We start from the raw sequence: 17,747 nt of genomic DNA, 5'->3' as shown, positions 1-17,747 counted from the left end.
TTATCTTTCATGACCTCAATCCATTTGTAATTTTTCTAAGGGGCTGCATTGTTTGCTGCCTGTCTGACATGACTAAAGCGTTTTTCTTTATGCATCAAAATCCATTTCACTAATGGCCAGTCATTGCCTGGGTCCAGCCCTTTGAATCAACCCACTCCACCGAGTTGTAACATGTTTACGATTCTGTCCGATATCAGGCAAGGCTTGTCAGTCAAAGACCAGTTCTTGCCAAGCAGCTGATAAATACGAAAAGATGTGCATGTGTTTAGGGTTGCGCCCTACTCTAAGCGCTGGGGCTTACACTTGCATCAGTTGGAAGAGCAGTGCGTATAGGGAATGTCTCCAATGGCTCCCCAGTACGCACCGAGTCTGCGATCCCGTCTGGCACCTTTGCTGCTTTTTCTGCAGATAGGCTTCATAGTCATATTTGCCGTTTACGTTGAGATCGAAAGCAATATAAAAGCGGATGGGACTACCTTCAGCAGCTTTTACGCAGGTAGGCCTAAGTAGTGAGTTTGGATGGGGAAGGGGTTGAAAGGTGAATAACCCATCAAGGAAACATCATTTGAAAACTATAGGTTCTTTAAAAAGCAAAAAAATGACTAGGACCCATGAGTATGGGGAGAGGCAGCAGTTGTTAGGCAGTGATAAGATCAAGCAGCTGCTGGTTCTTTAGGGTTGTCTATTGACAATTGGTTTCACTGAAACACAGCAGAAGTGACTATTGTATAGAACTGAATTGTGATTCAAGTATCTGAGAGTTTTTTTTGTAAAGCCTATACTATTTCCTTTCTTTTGCAGAGTTCCAGGATGTGAACGTGATGGTGATTCTAGGTTTCGGCTTCTTGTGCACTTTTCTAGTGCGATACAGTTACAGTGCCTCTGGATTCAACCTTCTTGTAGCTGTCATGGCCACCCAATGGGCTATCATACTCAATGGAATTGAATCCTGGTATTACAGAGGAAAGATCAGGGTAGATTTGAGAAGGTATGTCACCGGCTGAGGCAGTCATTTTCTCACTTTTTAAATTTGATGTCACACGTCTATTTGAGCAGAATACATTTGTCCCAGTATCTACAGCTTGTATAGTGAAATAAAATGGCACCTGATTGAACAGAGATGTATCAAACGACAACAATAAAATTCAGAAAATACTATAAATACACATTTCACAGATCTAATATTTAAGTCAATGTTTTGATATAGCTTAGTGGTTGCTGAGATGTGCGCAGCCTCGGCCCTTATTTCAATTGGAGCCGTGCAGGGGAAGACCAACCCTGTCCACCTCGTCCTCATCGCCCTGCTGGAGGTGTCAGGCTTTGTCCTGAATGAGTGGCTCCTCCAGACTCTGCTGAAGGTGATCTTTCAATCCTGTGTTTCACCTTTGCCTCAGTTTTTCAGGCCCTGTGCATTCCCTTCATACATAATGCAGCACGTAGACATTTGCTTATTTAAACACGAGTTCCTTGACATCCTGGAAAGCATCCATTGGAGACAGAGATGAGGACAAGGAAGTAGAAGATAATAGATCTGGGTTTGAGGTCTTGACCTTAATCGGTTGCACAGTGGGTACACCTGTTTTCTAACTCTAGGTCCCGGCAGTGAACAGCATCATGTTGCTTCACATCTTCGGGGCCTTCTTTGGACTCACGCTGACCTGGATCCTGTTTCGGAAAGGATCCCTGCAGCCTTTCGAAAAAGAGAAATTTGACCGCCACACAGGATTATTCTCCATGTTGGGTAAGGCGTAGGCTATGTTTTTCTGATGTTGCTGCTAGATTGGGTTTTTCTGTTGGATAGCGCAGCAAATGGGATTGTTCAACTGGAGAGTTCAAACCCTGCGTTAGTAAGAATCCACCTTGTCAACTAAGAATCTGAATCCAATGTTCTCCGTTCTCCAGGGTCTGTGTTTCTCTGGATGTTTTGGCCCAGTTTTAATTCAGTCCTTGTGGACAATCACAGTCCTGGGAGGAAGCTGGGGGCCGTGTGCAGCACCTACCTGGCCCTGGCTGTCAGTGCTGTAACAGCAGCTGCTGTGTCTGCGCTCTCCAGCCCTAAAGGAAAACTCAACCCGGTATTCTAACACTTGACGTGTTAACGCAACATCTTTCTCTTCCATGAACAGAGTCGTGATTACTTCATAATGGGGCGTATATCTCCTCTCCTCTGTCAGATCCATATGCAGTCATGCATCCTCGCTGGCGGTGTTGCTGTCGGGGTTTCCATGTCAGCGGTTCATCAGCCATGGGAAGCCATGACAATCGGATTCACTGCGGCTGTTGTATCAACCATTGGACTGAAATATCTCAAGGTGATGATCACCACCACCACGTACTCCTGAAGTAAGTCATCTGTACGTCACAGCTCATCATAAGATCTTGTTTTTCCAGACGCACATGCTGCTGGCATTCGAGTGCCATGACACCTGTGCTGTCCTGAGCACACACGGACTCCCTGGTCTACTGGGATGGCTGGCACATCTCCTGCTACAGATAAAAGCCAGCGACGATCACACAACGTAAGAACGCAACTCTCACTCAAATTGCATCGCAACACACACACAAAAGGATGCGACGCCCTGTGTAATTGGTGCTTTGTTTCGTAGGGCTATCCGGTTTGCTGTATTTCACATTTGTACTCTCCTGATCACCATCAGTCTAAGTCTGTCCATGGGAATCATTACAGGTAAGTCTTCTCTCTAGTAAGGTTTCCATTATTAACAGTCTGGCACAATCAAACCAGAAGACAGAAGGTCCATTCTTAATTAATCAGTCGCAACAGAATGCCATCAACAGTGAAATTTGACCCAACGCATGTCCTACTTTAGGTTTTCTGTGTTTTAGTGAAATGCAGAGGTCCCCTCTCTTTATAGTGCGTAACAATTTACAGGTTGACAACCACAGGGGTATCTACACTGTATTGTGCAGTAACTTGCCATTTGTAAGCTTTCCTCATTTCTTTTTATGTCATTGTTTAAAGGGCTCCTACTCAAGTGGAACTTCTGGAGACCGCCCCAAGACAAGAAATGTTTTGATGACCAGGCTTTCTGGGAGGTAGGCAATCAAGACTATCTTCTTAAAACAAATATCTATCTGCACCGAAATTATCAATTATTATCAAGAATGATACTAAACAGTAATGGACTTGATATTGTATTGTGCCATGCCATAAAATCCTAAATTAGCATTGTGCAAAAATATTTTCCTGTTTCATGCAGTTTCCCCATCTTGCCGTGAAGAAGTAAGAGGACGGAGAAAGAAGCGGATCCTGGAAGAACACACAATTTCTGGTGTTCATTCATGTCAGTGTACATCAGTTCATACAGTTTCTTACCCTCATGAAAAGTAGCTATTATGTTTTTATGAGTGAAAGACTGGGATACATAAAATAAAGAAATCTAGCCCAGAACTGTGGAAGCATGAATGCAAGACTCATTTTCTGCCCGGCATGTCTCTGTTTAATGCTGCCATGGTCGTCAGAAACTGACCTCATGGTTCGGATGTTACACAAGCAGGTGGGTGAATGTTATAATACAAATCTCCAGTACGTGTACAACAACCTAGAGTTGTCAAACCGTTGTCGACATGTCAGCAGTGTGAGCTAATTAACCGTCAACAATAAATCTGGATGACTGCAAAGCGCCAGAGCTGACTTATTGTTATTTCAGGAAACACACAAACACACTCTATATGGTTACATTCAGTAAATGCATACTGTATTATGAAATATTGCCCTCAAAGATATTTTGTAATAATTTATGATGTTTCCACTTAAAAAGACTGTTCAAATTAAAGGATGCTGTAAGAGTAAAGTATACCCAAAGGAAAAGTGGACAGTTCAGAGATGTAAAGCTTCCAAAATACATTTTGTTTTACAGAAATTATAATAACATGGCTACACATTTAAATATGTTGTGCCACATTTGAAAATATTCTTTTGAGGAAACTATGAAAACTTGTGCTTGGTTATGATCTAGCCAGTATAACAGCAAACAACATAAATTCAAAATGTTACATTGAAAGCTAAAAAGGGTGTTTGTATAAAGTGAATAACCACTAAAGCATCTCGTCTCATACGATATAGAAAGCAGTGTGTATAAACAGTGGACGTGAAGACACACAGAGTCCATTACTGCCACAGATCCTCTGTACGTCCAAACTTGAAGACCAAACTCCTAAAATCAGAGGACAAGAAGACAGTATGAGACAAATATGTCCACAAAACACCTTAGCTGACGTGTAAGCACGAGTTTGATGCTGAGGACCGATAACTTACCCAAAGAAAATGAACGCATTCTGGAAGAAAATGGCAATGCCCGGGTACACGACAGGCTTTTCTGCAAGAGACAACAGATTTACAGCTTTCAAAATGAGGCCGCATTTACATGTTGACAGAGCACCACATTTAGTAAATGAAGAGCTGTTCATAATTGGACTGTGCAGCATTTTGCTTGCTGTGTACAGTACATGTCAATGAAGTTACAGCATGACTGACTTACGAGGCACTACGAATCCTCCAAACAGAATCCACATAGAGGCGATGAGGGAGCCGAACGCCAGCATGAAGCCGAGGAAGAGCCACACTCGAGCGCCTGCAGAGCAGAGATAAGAAAGGGTGCGTTACTTTATTTGGGTTTGTACTTTACTGCATGTATGTCGTAGCGGTGGAACAAGAAAACGGTTTAAAATTAGGGCGCAAGTACTGTCGAAACCAGATGTGGCGGTATTAAAATACCCAGTGAGGAAAACATCAGTATAAATAGGAAAGTATGATACAGCAGTATAGAGAAGTTCATCATATCCTATCATACACACCCGTCTGTCCAATGCAGCCCTCGCTGTAGCTGTCTCCTCTCACTTGGCCATTTGAAACAGCGTTTACCCTGGATGTGTCCAATGAGATGATCAAAAAAAACAATAATTACAAAACATGTCCGAAGCTACTTTTACCCGCTTGGTTATGTTGACAGACCCCCATGGTAATAAGTGGGTACGATAAGTAGGCCTGTTCCTTAAGACAGTAACAAGGATTAAGCATATTATGAAGGCCTCAACTCACAAACTGGAGCCTCTAACGAGCGGTGACACAGCAATACGACCAAAACATTACCATCACCGGGTCCACTTACTTGGTGTTTCAGAAGCTCGACACTTAGGTCACATGACAGCAGCTATAGCGTCTCTGTGACAAATTGAGCGACTCCAGGAAAAAGAGGCCTCGAGATGTGGCTTACAGCTTAAGAAACACCAAATAACCGAAACTTGTGATGAGACCGTTTGGTCACACTGGAGAATCAAACATTTCCCGTGACAGAATCAGTGTGCAGAGAGTCGGTCTCACATGAGAAAGGCCACTGTAGCGATGACTCCACACGTGTGATAGGCATGATGGAACTGGCCTTCATCGGGATATTTCACCGCAGCGTCGATGATGATCCACCAGCCAGTGAAGAACTAGAACAAGATCACACAGTTAGCCCGAGGACTTCCACCGTTAGTAGGAACATGACTGTCAACAAATGTGTAAGAAATCTGCATCCTGGCCATTTAAATCAGGAACCCACAGCTCCCCATACAGTAAGAATTAGTAACTACAGGCAAACGCAGACCAGGAAGACAAATCAGTGTAGCCTGTGCTATGTGCATCTGCCTTTATAACTGACACCATCGGGGTACTACCAGAACTCCAGCGGCTACAGATGCAATGGTGTTTCTTCTTTCTCCCCAGTCCACATTGCACTCGCAGTCTCCGCACCGGATTCCGTCCAGGAAACCTGACATGACTCTGTGAAAGGGCGTCACGGTCAACAATGCGTGAAAACAACATCAAAAGCTCCTCTCGATATCACAAATGTTTATTATATATATATATATATATATATACATATATAAAACGGACTATTTCCATTCCCCCTCCACCTGACATCAACATTGTAAAAAGTGGGCTAACGTTTTATGTTTGTGCGCAATCTCTGTACTGTACGGATGATGCTCAATTACCTGGTTTATTTACCAACTATCTATACACTATAGCTCGATGACGTCTACGCTAGTCGACAATAAGGCTGTCGAAGTTTATAGTTGTAGACACAACATAACTTTACAGTAGCTAAAAACAGGGCCGTGTCGCCTCGTTGCATTCTTTTGTTCATCGCTTTGGCATTAGCAAACATTTCCTTGAAGGTTTCTTCTCGCTACGAAGTTGCTAGAAATAACAGCATAACTCCAAAGACACCAGCAGTACCGAGCTAAAACACACTCCCCGCCAGAACGACTGGGTTGTGACGTTAATGTCATTATTTTAAAGGATTTCCTACCTTTTGTTTTCGTTTTTCTGATGTGAAGCCCCCTCGATAAGTCCGACTTTGCTTCCGATAGAGCTGGGTCCTGCACATGCGCAGTTCACACACACTTGTTTGATGAAGGAACCACTGAGACGCCGTTGATATTGTTGCATTCAGGTGTTGTGAACAAAATGGGAATTTGTGCAACATTGCAAGCGAATGGACCACTCAAAAAGTAGCAGGCCTATTTGATGTGTAGGGATATCAATACGTTCAATTACTTGGATGTGAAAAAGACGTGACGTATAAATGAGCGCATGGGAGCGGGCAGTATCACCTCGTAGTTCATACTAACAATGATGAAACAGAAAACATGGCCTACTGTGCGCATTTTCTTCGGTGTAATGCATCAGTTTTCAGAATACAGTACTCAATATATGCGCTACCCTTCTGCTGATACACCCCTGGTGCTACCTATGTTACAACCAAATTATACAAAGCCGACTTCGTTGTTATCCCCCCAAAAAATTACAGCACACACGTTACTTACGGGTAACGCCTAAGTACGAGCTTAATTCTACTTCATGAAGGTAGCACTGCGGAAGAGCATTTTGTAGACGAGACAATGTCACAGGAATCGATACTGAAAATAATACAAGAGTAGGTTACATTTGTAACTAAATCATCACATATCTAAAACAATAAACAAATATAATAAAATAAATACTGAATAATAAAAAAATACTTAAATATTAGAGAGCGTGTGAGCATTTAACTTCCTTGAATACAGGCCTATTTACTTAATCTGTGTTTCAGTGGTGCTGGTGCAGAGCAGCTAAAAACTTGATTGAAACATGCTTTTTATTGAAAGTTTACACTTTATCTCAGAGGAAAGAAGTTGACACAATCAACAGAACATTCTCTTAGATCTGTTATTGATTGCTAAAACAACCTGTTGGTGTTCTTGAAGCCGTTTGCTGTATAATCCGATCTGAGACCCGTGCCTGGGACGTCATGTGTGAGTCACATGGAGCCTTCAAGCATGCTGCAGCCCCTTTCATAATTCACAAAATGTAAGGCCTGCAACTGCAAACAGGGTACTGGAGAAACCCCCCCCCCCCCGGGGCTGTAGCATCAATCAGCATCTACTTTACTTTATTGACGATCACATGAAGACATTCACAAACTAATAGATGGAATAAAAAGATATCAAGTAGCAAGTTAGTGGTCCACAAAAATGTGTTTAGCATCATGATTTGAAATCAGTATACAAAGAATTGTACAGCTACTTTATAGTTGATACATTTGAAAATGCCATACAAGCCAGTATAAATGAGTAAACAAGATGGCAATTGTCTTAAAAGACTCCAAGCAACTGCAAGGCTACAGATATGGACAGGAAGATGACACCAAATAATCCAATGTAGCCATAGGCACCATACATCCTCTTGGACGGATCTGGAATAAACCGGAAAACAGAACAATGCAAACTTTCACCAAAGCAGAATTATATGAAACAACAATGAATACTAAACTTGTTCACAAGCCAATAACCGACATTGAAATTAAAATGTTGTCGATAATACATTAAATGATTAAAAAAACACTTATCTTAAACAATTACCATAATTCAGACCTCAGCCAGGCTGTTTATTATATGTTGCACAATGCTATATTCTGTAAATGATTAAACAAAACTAGGCGAGGAGCAACAAAAATACTCTGGCAATCACTGTGATTACTAGCAGCGCTAGATTGAGTTTCAATCCTTAAAGTCCCCTACACTCAAACTGTATAACTTTGACCCATTATACTGCACACATTTATAGGCTACATATAAATAATATTGGTGGTCTGCATTTTCAATGCATTATGTCACTATAGAAATATTTGGGTAAGGCCTTTTGGCCTTCGTTAAGTCCTTTCACATTAACAGAATGTCAGTCTTACCTCCTGTGTAGTAGCCCCAGGCGTAGGAAAACCTGCTGGTCACCCAAATAGCCCCCAGCACCGATGCTGATAACTGAGATGATACACAAACAAAAAGAAAGAATTACAAACAGTTAGGGAAAATGCATGGGTGATCCAGTTTGAGGAAAAAAAAATGCTTCATCACTCTGACTCTGCTATCTGGAGAATTCATGCCAAAGATCAAGATCATGAGGATTGTTTGCCCCTCCCACAAATTTGACATAGCGTGAGGTTAGAATTATAGCAGCCTAAAATAATTGACTACCAAGCCCTGAATGGCGTGGCAAAAGATCCACACGCACAAAGTCATTCCGTGGCAATGCATGATTGAGTAGAAATGATACATACCGGGTAGACAAGAGCTGCAATGGTCTGGAAGACGAGCCACTGAGAGTACACCTCCAGCGTGTTCTGGTGCGCTCTCTGGATACAGTTGAATACCTGCTCCTTGTCACTGTACATTGTGGGATACTGCAAAGTAGAGCGAAGAGAAACAACACATTATATAATAGCTAGAAACGCAATTATGAGCGTTTATTATTAAGTTCGCGTGTACTTGTTTAAATGATTGTCCGCTAAAGTAAACTCAAACTACCTTGACGTCGTACTTCTTCCTGGCACCCCCGACTTTTACGGCCAAGTAGCCCAGCATAATCCAGCTGTAGAGGTAGGTGAATATGGCATAGCCAAAGTGGGACGGCAACACAGTCAAAATGTCCATCTCTGCTCGATAGGTTTGCGTTTCAAGTTGTCAGAAGTCGGCGGCCTGCACACAACACGATCTGTGACTTCTTATTCAAGCGGAGTGGAAGGAAAGACTTGGGCGCTGGAGGCAGGACGCAACCAAGTAAACAGGAGTCGAGGTTACATCAAATATCGCGAGATCGCTTACCCGCCCATGAGATAACCCATTTAAAGGGCAATGCCACCATAATAATACTAACAATACGTTTTTAGTTGCACGTGGGAAGTTCGCTGTTTGCTCATAATTATGTGGACTTATTGTTAATTGAATCGTATAAGACATAAACATATACTATCGCCAAAAAACATGATCAACATAACATTTTCATTTATACCTCACATTTTGTGGAGTGACCTTTCGCATGCATCACTGATATAAATTGACGCATTTGCAGGACATACTGCAGCTCTGGAAAAGACTCAACTACCCTCTGTACATACAGTATTTACACATGACGCTGCCTCATGTTGCGTCTCTGTGTGATGATGTTTCCTCATCTCACTCAGTTTGCCTTCAGAAGCTCTCCCTCTGCAATTGAGCAAAGACACATGACATGTTTTTTTTTTTATCACATGCTGGTTGAGATGCGGTATGTGTTTTTTAGTGTGTTTTACATGTCCTTTATCAACTCTCCATCATTCACCACTCCGCAGTGCTCGTCACACTCGGCTTTGCTGTAGAAGGGCGCGCACTGACCGACGGTGGGGTCAGAGGCCCAGATGGGTGGCTGACCTGTGCAGGGCTGGGCCTACTCTGGGGTCATCAGCACCCTTATAAGGTTATTCGCCACTTTGCTTCCGTTGTGAGTGTACTGAACCTCCTTGTTCGTGCCTCTCAATTTAACCCTCTTCCATTTGTTGATACAACAGTGACATCTTGTTGGAGACAGGACATCAGGCGCGTCACAGCGTTTCAGCTGAGTAATCTGTCTTTGACCAATAATCTACAACAAGAAACAACCTGTGCGCTTACTACGACATGAAAACAGACACATGTGAAGCTGAAACATTGATTGGTTTGGTCCAAGTATTAACAAATAGTTGTGTTTAATTTATGCAATGTCAACATTGTTTTTAAATCTTTGACAGGCAAATACAACTCTGAGCCTTTTCTTTTCAGGTCGTCAAACCTGAAAAGAAAACGTCAGCGGCCTCGCCTCTCATTTTACGCAAACGTTAACCGTTCTCCGCCCCGTCCCGGTAACACACCGACATCAAGTCAACTTCTGGAGTCTGATCCCGTGTTTAAACTGCAAATGTAACCGCAAAAAAAAATAAACAAGTGTGTAAGTAGTAATGCAATGCGGTGAAAAGTCCCTGTTGGTCGTTTTATTCTCCGACACCTTTGTTTGAGTCGGGAGTTTACCTTCCCCTCTGTCTGTGCGCCTCCTGAGATGCCAAACCTCCACCTCTCGGGAGCGAGCATGCCCAGAGCGGCGATCACGTGGTCAGCTGATGTGCTCGAACACATAATATGTCAAAAATTGAAGGCTTAATCCTGAACAATATATCATTTTAGCAACTCATAGGTTTTATGTGTAAAACTGAAAAATAACTAAAAGCTGCCAGTTAAATGTAGTGGAGTAAAAAGTAGCTACAATATTTCCACAATATAGGACTGGAAGTATAAAGTAGCTCAAAATGGAGATACTCAAGTAACGTAGAAGTGCACAAAAATTGTAGCCTACTTCAATTGTACTTTAATATCGAGAGTGAACATACTTCGTTACTTTCCAACCCTGATATTTCTTTACAAACATGGGTCTGTCGTCCACATGTAAGTTATATTCTTGATAAAAATGTGGATGTTTAAAGCAGTGATTAGCCTACCAACCGGAGGACAAGATAATAAAAGAATCCAGCATAAATAAACATACATGTCTGTTAGACAAAACTTTTTCAGACTTTTATCTAAGGTTTTGTTTCCTTTTTTTTAATGAAATATTGCATATTTTCTTCTTTGAGAGGCATCTAAAAGCTCTTTAAATTAAACAATCTCAGAGGGATTTATTTTTATTATTTAACTGCTCAAGTTCATTTCCACACTAAGGCTATTTCCTGTGATGAGGTGTCACACGTAAGCAACTACATGCTAAAAAGGTTGGGAACTATACATACAAAGCCTATAGTTTGCAATTTCTGTACTCCCCCACATTTAAAATCTACACTTGGACTTATGCCACTTACTTTAAACCTTTGAATAAGATAATGATTTGAGTTATGTAACTGTAGATATAACACAAAAGATCCCTTTCTGAATGATCTTTGATTAAAGACCAGGGCTAGTTGAACTTAAATGTTAGACAACTTTTCACCCTTACTAAGTCATATTTAGGATTGTCTTGAGGGGAAAATATTGATCCGTTTCTAGGTAATTAGCTTTTAGATAGCTTGTTCTTTATGTCATCTGACTTTCAAGATGTGAAAGAAAGGCAGAATAGTTGTTGAGATTTGTTCACACCTGAATGCTTACATTTGGTTACCTTGCTATTTGCTGTGTCATTGAAAATATAATTATTAAATAACAGTGTATTTATAGGCAACTTCTCTATCGTTTAAAATAATGTCCGCAGGGACTGTTGGCCCTTGGGCATTTTCACATGATCAAATCTGGCCCTCTTTGAAAAAAGTTTGGACACCCCTGGTTTAGAGAAAATAAATACATTAGAGACTTGGTGTGCGTGTCGGGTAACACCCCACCTTTAGCTATTAGAGACAGGTGATGTAGGTGCTGTTTCAGTGAATGTTGATAAAAATCCAAATCCATTGATAAGATGGTTTCACTTATAAATGTTTTAGCTGCTGAAGACCCAGGTATAAAATACACGGCCCGCCACTGATATAGTTTAAACCACTGGGCCAGTAGGATTATGAAGGTTAAAGGTCCGTACTGGTCTTATGAGAAAGAGGGGAAGTAGTAGGCCACGAGGAAAACAGGACAGCTGGGCTTGAAACCAGCACAGTGAATGTGAACTATCCAGTCCCTTCTGTAGACTCAACTACCCAGCAGCCCTCGGGGCTTTGCTAATACCGTTTGAGAAATTCAGAAGCACATTGTTCAACATGAGACTCATCAGTGTTTGATGGAGAATCTGAAAATTGTGTTTAAATGAATGCCAGTTACACCGAGAGTTTGATTCATTTGGTTTGAACCACAGCTAAGTGTTGTTTAATGCTACACTTCTATAAAATGATCCAAAGACCTTACAGTCTTATTTATTGGACAGTGTTGCTGCTGTTGTTAAAATGAGAAGAGTATTTCACAGCCTTGATAAATCTGTGCCCTTGAGGACTTTTTAGTGTTTATTCAATGAAATAGTGTTTAAACTCGGCCAGGACCCGGGCCCGGCCCGCCGCCCGGTCTGCATTGCACCCGACCCCGATGCTTGTCCTTGAGGCTGGTGGGTCCACAGGGTGGCTGCTCCATGTTGTTTCTTCGAGCTGAGCCCCATGGGCGAAGGCCCGGCCACGGCTGACGAGCTCCCCTCCTGGGTCTGGCTCCGGGAGGGTGCCCCGGTTTCCCTGGTCCGGGCGAGGTGGCTGAAGTCTGTGGGCTGCTATTCATCATTTTTGAACCGCTCTTAGTCTGGACTCTCCCCTGAGACCTGTTTGCCTTGGGAGACCCTACCAGGGTCCCCGGACAACATAGCTCCCAGGATCACTGAGCCACTCAAACTCCTCCACCACGTTAAGGTGGCGATTCGCGGAGGAGGTGTATGCGTGTGTGTGTGTGTGCGTGTATGTGTCTGTGTCTGTGTCTGTGTGTGTGTGTGTGTGTGTGTAGGGGGGGGGGGGGGGGGGGGGGGGGGGGGGGTAGGGGGGGGGGGTTCGGGGCGTGGGGTTATTTACTGCAAGGGTATTTCTACTTTATCTTGCTGATTATAACATACTTGACTAAGGTTTTGAATGCAGGACTTTTACTCGTCGTGGATTGTTTCATCAGTATGGTATTAGTACTTTTACTGCAGTGAAGGATCTGAATAATTTTTCATCCACTAATTACTTGTAAGTGAGTTTGGCAAACAGTTTATATACAAAGAGCGGTTAGGGTTAAGGCTCCAGATCCTTGACCGGATAAAGGATCTGGAGCCAGGGTTAAGAACCACTGTTTATATATTAACTGTTTGCCAAACTCACTTACAAGTAATTAGTGGATGAAAAATGATTCAGATCCTTCACTGCAGTAAAAGTACTAATACCATACTGATGAAACAATCCACGACGAGTAAAAGTCCTGCATTCAAAACCTTAGTCAAGTATGTTATAATCAGCAAGATGTACTTAAAAGTAACAGAAGTACCCGTGCAGTAAAATGTACTCCATCAGTGTTTTACTGTCTGATGTTTTGACAGTAGGGAGCCAGGCATTAGAAGAGTCCGAACCATTTTTTGTTCTTCTTCTGCATGTTGGTGATCTGGCTCTGAAGATCTTTTTCGGTGGCCTGGAGGTAAGACTTCTCCTGCTGCCAAAGAAGACGCTCGGTTTGTAAGAGATCTTCGGTCTTTTTCCGGGCTGCTTTGATGCTGTTTGTTTGGGGGTTCGGGGCGTGGGGTTATTTACTGCAAGGGTACTTCTACTGGGTAGGGTAGAAGTGGGGATGGGTGTAAAGATGAGAAAGGATGTTAATTCTCTGTTTTCTACTTCCTCTCCTCTTCTCCATCAATTTCTTTTCTGTCTTTTGCCTTTTCACTTCCTCCTTTTCTCTTTCCTCATTTTCTTTCCTCTCCTTCTGTCTTTTCAATTCCTCCTTTTCTCTCTTCTTGTTCTCATTCTTCTCCCTCTCTTCCTCCTCCTTCCTGTCCTTCAGGATCTTTTCCGCCTCCTTCCTGGCCTTCTTCTCCTCCTTCTTAAACTGCGCCTTCTCCTTGTCAGTTTGTTGGGCGAGCTCTTGAAGGCTGAGGTTATGTACCTGGAGGTCAGCGTTTTGCTGTGTCAGGAGCTTGATCTCTTCCTGCTTTTGGTTGCGCCACTCCTCCTCCATCTCTCTGCTCTGTCTCTGCAGCTCCTGCTCTCTCTGGAAGCTCTCCTCCTTTGCAGCAAGCTCGCATCTCATCCGATCTTCCAGAGCTGTGAGTTTTATTTTCCACTCCACCTCGCTCCGGATGAGCTCGCTGTCTTTCAGCGTAGCGTAGCTCTCCAGGATCAGGACGGTCTGCCTCACCTTCTTCTCCTCCTTCTTAAACTGCGCCTTCTCCTTGTCAGTTTGTTGGGCGAGCTCTTGAAGGCTGAGGTTATGTACCTGGAGGTCAGCGTTTTGCTGTGTCAGGAGCTTGATCTCTTCCTCCTTTTGGTTGCGCCACTCCGCCTCCATCTCTCTGCTCTGTCTCTGCAGCTCCTGCTCTCTCTGGAAGCTCTCCTCCTTTGCAGCAAGCTCGCATCTCATCCGATCTTCCAGAGACGTGAGTTTTATTTTCCACTCCGCCTCGCTCCGGATGAGCTTGCTGTCTTTCTGCGTGGTGTAGCTCTCCAGGTCCAGGATGGTCTGCCTCACCTTCTTGTCACAGTTCTCTTCCTGGGTTTTGAGCGCAGTGACATGCTCCTTCTCTCTTACAAGCAGCTTTGCGTCCAAGTCCATCACATTATTTTTGTTCAAGCCAAATATTACATGATGTGCCTTCGTCACACAGTTCTTTCTGAACTTGTTGTTCTCCTCTGTCGAGGACTCAACAACCTGGTTGAACTTGGCACTCCACTGGCTGTTGACCAACTGGATCTCATTCTGCTTTTCAAGCAGACTTTGATGAAGAGAATGGATAATTTTGTCCTTCCCTGTGACGTTCTTGTCCGCCTGCACCTCTTCAGCTGGGCTGTCCTGGTTTGGACTTTGACTCGGAGAGCTGATCACTTCCACCATCTCCTTCTCTCTGGTGTTCTTGTTCGCCTGTGCTATCTTCCTACGCTCTCTCTCTGCCCTGAGAGCCTTCATAATTTTTTGTCTCTCCTGCTCCCAACCGAGCTCTTTGGCGGCCATCAGCTCCTTCAAGGCAGCAATTTCTGACACCAGCTGGTTGTCTGGTTTTTCAGAGTCCAGTTGGGCTGTTGTCAGGTCCTGCAGCTGTCTGCTGAGAGTTTGCTGGTGTTCTTTGACCTGCACCTCTTCAGCTGGGCTGTCCTGGTTTGGAATTTGACTCGGAGAGCTGATCACTTCCACCATCTCTTTGGTTTTCTTGCCCGCCAGTGCTATCTTCCTACGCTCTCTCTCTGCCCTGAGAGCCTTCATCATCTTTTGTTTCTCCTGCTCCCAACTGAGCTCTTTGGCTGCCATCTGCTCCTTCAATGCAGCAATTTCTGACGCCAACTGGTTGATTGGTTTTTGAGTGTCCATTTGAGCTGTTCTCAGGTCCTGCATTATTATACAATGGTAATGCTCTATTGTTGTTTGAGTACTTGTGTGTACTAGTTGTGTTGTGGTTTGAGAAGTTGTCGTTCTGTTCATACAAGAAGTCTCTCTGGATGGATGTGAGATTATAACTAAGTTGTGTGTTGTGGTTTAAGAAGTTGTCGCTCTGTTCGCACAAGAGGTCTCTCTGAATGGATGTCAGATGATAACTCAGTTAAATACCTAAACTACATCAAAGGCAATACATACATCAAAGGCAGTCAATGCAAACATTCCGTAACATCACCATGGCGATTCATTCTGACAAACATTCCGCGACGTTAAAAAAAGGCGATAGAATGTCAATGACTGCAATGTTCCGAATTGTGGTCACATGACTACACTTGGTCACATGACTTCTCCAGACTAAAAAACCTGCAAAATAGAATTCGAAAAAGGGTTGCTTAGTTACAGAAAATATATTGTATTGTTTGTCTTCCTCTATAATCTTCCTCTATACTCAAAAAGACAAAGTTTTACTTTTCAAACTTAATTACAACGCTGCAGGCCATCTCTCTCTCTCTCTCTCACACACACACACACACACACACACACACACACACACACACACACACACACACACACACACACACACACATCAAATTTGCTTCAAAATGAACACTTACAAATCAAAGTTTACTCGATTATTATGGGTCAATAAATTTGGTCAACACACGTCTCTCACTCTGTTCACTAATTAATTGAGATACAAATAAAAAATAAATAAATAAAATAAATTTCTTCAGTAGCCTTGGAGAAGGATTAGCAGACAGTTATTATGGTTGTGATTATCTGCTCTCTAAAATAGTATTTCAGCAATTAAGGTGATTAGACAAATCGAGAACAATGAGAATAAATAATGATTACACAACGTTTTGGGGTAAATCACTCGTCTTGGAAGCTTTGTCATACTGTTGGAGAAATACATCACATCATGCAGAGTGACAGAAAGCCATTCTGTAGCAGGCATAATGTAGCAGAGAAGAGAATGGCAATGACTTCAGGTCACAGTGAGGTCATGAGGGGGTCGAGATAATTTTTCATCCTACGGATGGTCATCTTTCATCTCAAGGCTCCAGGTAAAGTTGACTTCTGCTCTGAGGTCACACTGCCATCATAACAAGCTTTTAATAAACTGAGCGTGAAGGTTCATTTTTAACAAAAACATCTTAACAAAAACAATTGTAGCTCAAGGTAGCTTTACTGGCTTTCTCCCGGGCATTAAACCGCATCTCACTGTCGTAATCAGCAAATTAAGTTTGCTCAGTTTGCCTCATGTGGCTGCAATATGACATGTCGGTCACATGATAACAGGTGTATATAGGGGGAGAATGTAACCTTCTGTCTCCTCCACTTCCCCTCGGCACTTGGTACTACAGGCAAGCTTCGGGGGAAAGGTCTAAGAGGAGCGGATGTTTGAAAATGGAGCATCCTTGGCCTAATCTCTAACTACTCAATGAATCGTGAAGCAGCCATGTAGGAAATTAAACAGGGAGGAACTACACATGTACTACATGTGGTACTGTCTTTACCACATACTGTAACAGCAGAGATCTGGAGTTGTTGAATGGTTTGTGGAAAGTACTGAACCTTGTGACAGGAAGTGACGGGACGATGCTCGTGGTCCATGGTTATTTAGCAACATCTTTCCTGGTCTTGTGCCTGGGTGGGATTCTCACTGCATTTCCTACCCACTGTAGTCCACTTTTACATTAGTAAATGGAGTTAAAGGAATACTCACCACTTTCATGTTCGTGTCATAAGTATTAAGCTAGAGTCAGGAGGTTACTAGCTTGTTTTATCAATTAAACTGATTACAGGAGCTCTATGCAAGTTTTAAAAAATGCCTACCATACTTTTTAAAGGAACTAAAAGCTTCCTTCAGCCCATTGTTGTCTGCATTCGCCTAACTTTACTTTAAATGTTATCAAACAAAGAAAGATGTTCTCCCCTCATCTTAACATGGTCCTAAATCGATACTAGAGTAATGTTTTATTAATTAAGTGGTACATGACTTGAAGCATCGGCCTTAATTTGGACTCTGGTCCCTGAGGGCGAGATGCAATGAGTTCCACAAAAGGTTCCTAGTCCCTGAGGAAGGTTCCTGCGTTTGAAAAAAGAGGCTCATCATGATTTTCCCAAATGATGTGCAGATTTTTAGGGCATTCTATCATTTCAAAATGTTTTTAAAATCGTGCATATAGCTGCTGTGAATGGGAATATATCTCTCCAAGGTTGGGGCATGAAGTTTGGGGTGAGCCCTGAATTCTTACAACGTCCGTCTCCGGCCACTGGACGTGAATTGCACACAGTTTGCATTCAAGACGCAGTTTTACGTTCACACAGTACGTGTGTGACGACAGAATACT

At 42.7% G+C, this 17,747-nt stretch overlaps 3 protein-coding genes across 3 annotated transcripts; 1 reads left to right on the top strand and 2 right to left on the bottom strand.

Moving 5' to 3' along the window:
• The first annotated feature begins 253 nt into the window (after nt 1–253).
• On the top strand, nt 254–3,409 carry rhd (Rh blood group, D antigen). The gene is made up of 10 exons (XM_076108305.1): nt 254–496; nt 802–988; nt 1,208–1,358; nt 1,594–1,741; nt 1,903–2,075; nt 2,175–2,312; nt 2,392–2,519; nt 2,607–2,686; nt 2,981–3,054; nt 3,219–3,409. The coding sequence occupies exons 1-10, from the start codon at nt 337–339 to the stop codon at nt 3,243–3,245; spliced, it is 1,266 nt and encodes a 421-aa protein (XP_075964420.1). The 5' UTR covers nt 254–336; the 3' UTR covers nt 3,246–3,409.
• Nucleotides 3,410–3,983: 574 nt separating this feature from the next.
• Nucleotides 3,984–6,473, bottom strand: tmem50a (transmembrane protein 50A). The gene is made up of 7 exons (XM_076108306.1): nt 6,318–6,473; nt 5,680–5,785; nt 5,342–5,454; nt 4,816–4,883; nt 4,500–4,592; nt 4,277–4,337; nt 3,984–4,175 (listed from the first exon to the last, which is right to left on the bottom strand). The coding sequence occupies exons 1-7, from the start codon at nt 6,455–6,457 to the stop codon at nt 4,130–4,132; spliced, it is 627 nt and encodes a 208-aa protein (XP_075964421.1). The 5' UTR covers nt 6,458–6,473; the 3' UTR covers nt 3,984–4,129.
• A 654-nt stretch (nt 6,474–7,127) lies between these two features.
• mgst3b (microsomal glutathione S-transferase 3b) lies at nt 7,128–9,088 on the bottom strand. Its single transcript, XM_076108307.1, has 4 exons — nt 8,851–9,088; nt 8,604–8,726; nt 8,235–8,307; nt 7,128–7,742 (listed from the first exon to the last, which is right to left on the bottom strand). The coding sequence occupies exons 1-4, from the start codon at nt 8,974–8,976 to the stop codon at nt 7,642–7,644; spliced, it is 423 nt and encodes a 140-aa protein (XP_075964422.1). The 5' UTR covers nt 8,977–9,088; the 3' UTR covers nt 7,128–7,641.
• Nucleotides 9,089–17,747: the final 8,659 nt, after the last annotated feature.

The sequence above is a fragment of the Anarhichas minor genome, unplaced genomic scaffold, assembly GCF_050575085.1.
Source record: "Anarhichas minor isolate MPS153535 unplaced genomic scaffold, ASM5057508v1 ptg000040l, whole genome shotgun sequence".
NCBI lineage: Eukaryota > Metazoa > Chordata > Actinopteri > Perciformes > Anarhichadidae > Anarhichas > Anarhichas minor.
This window is presented reverse-complemented; position numbering and strand designations above follow the sequence as displayed.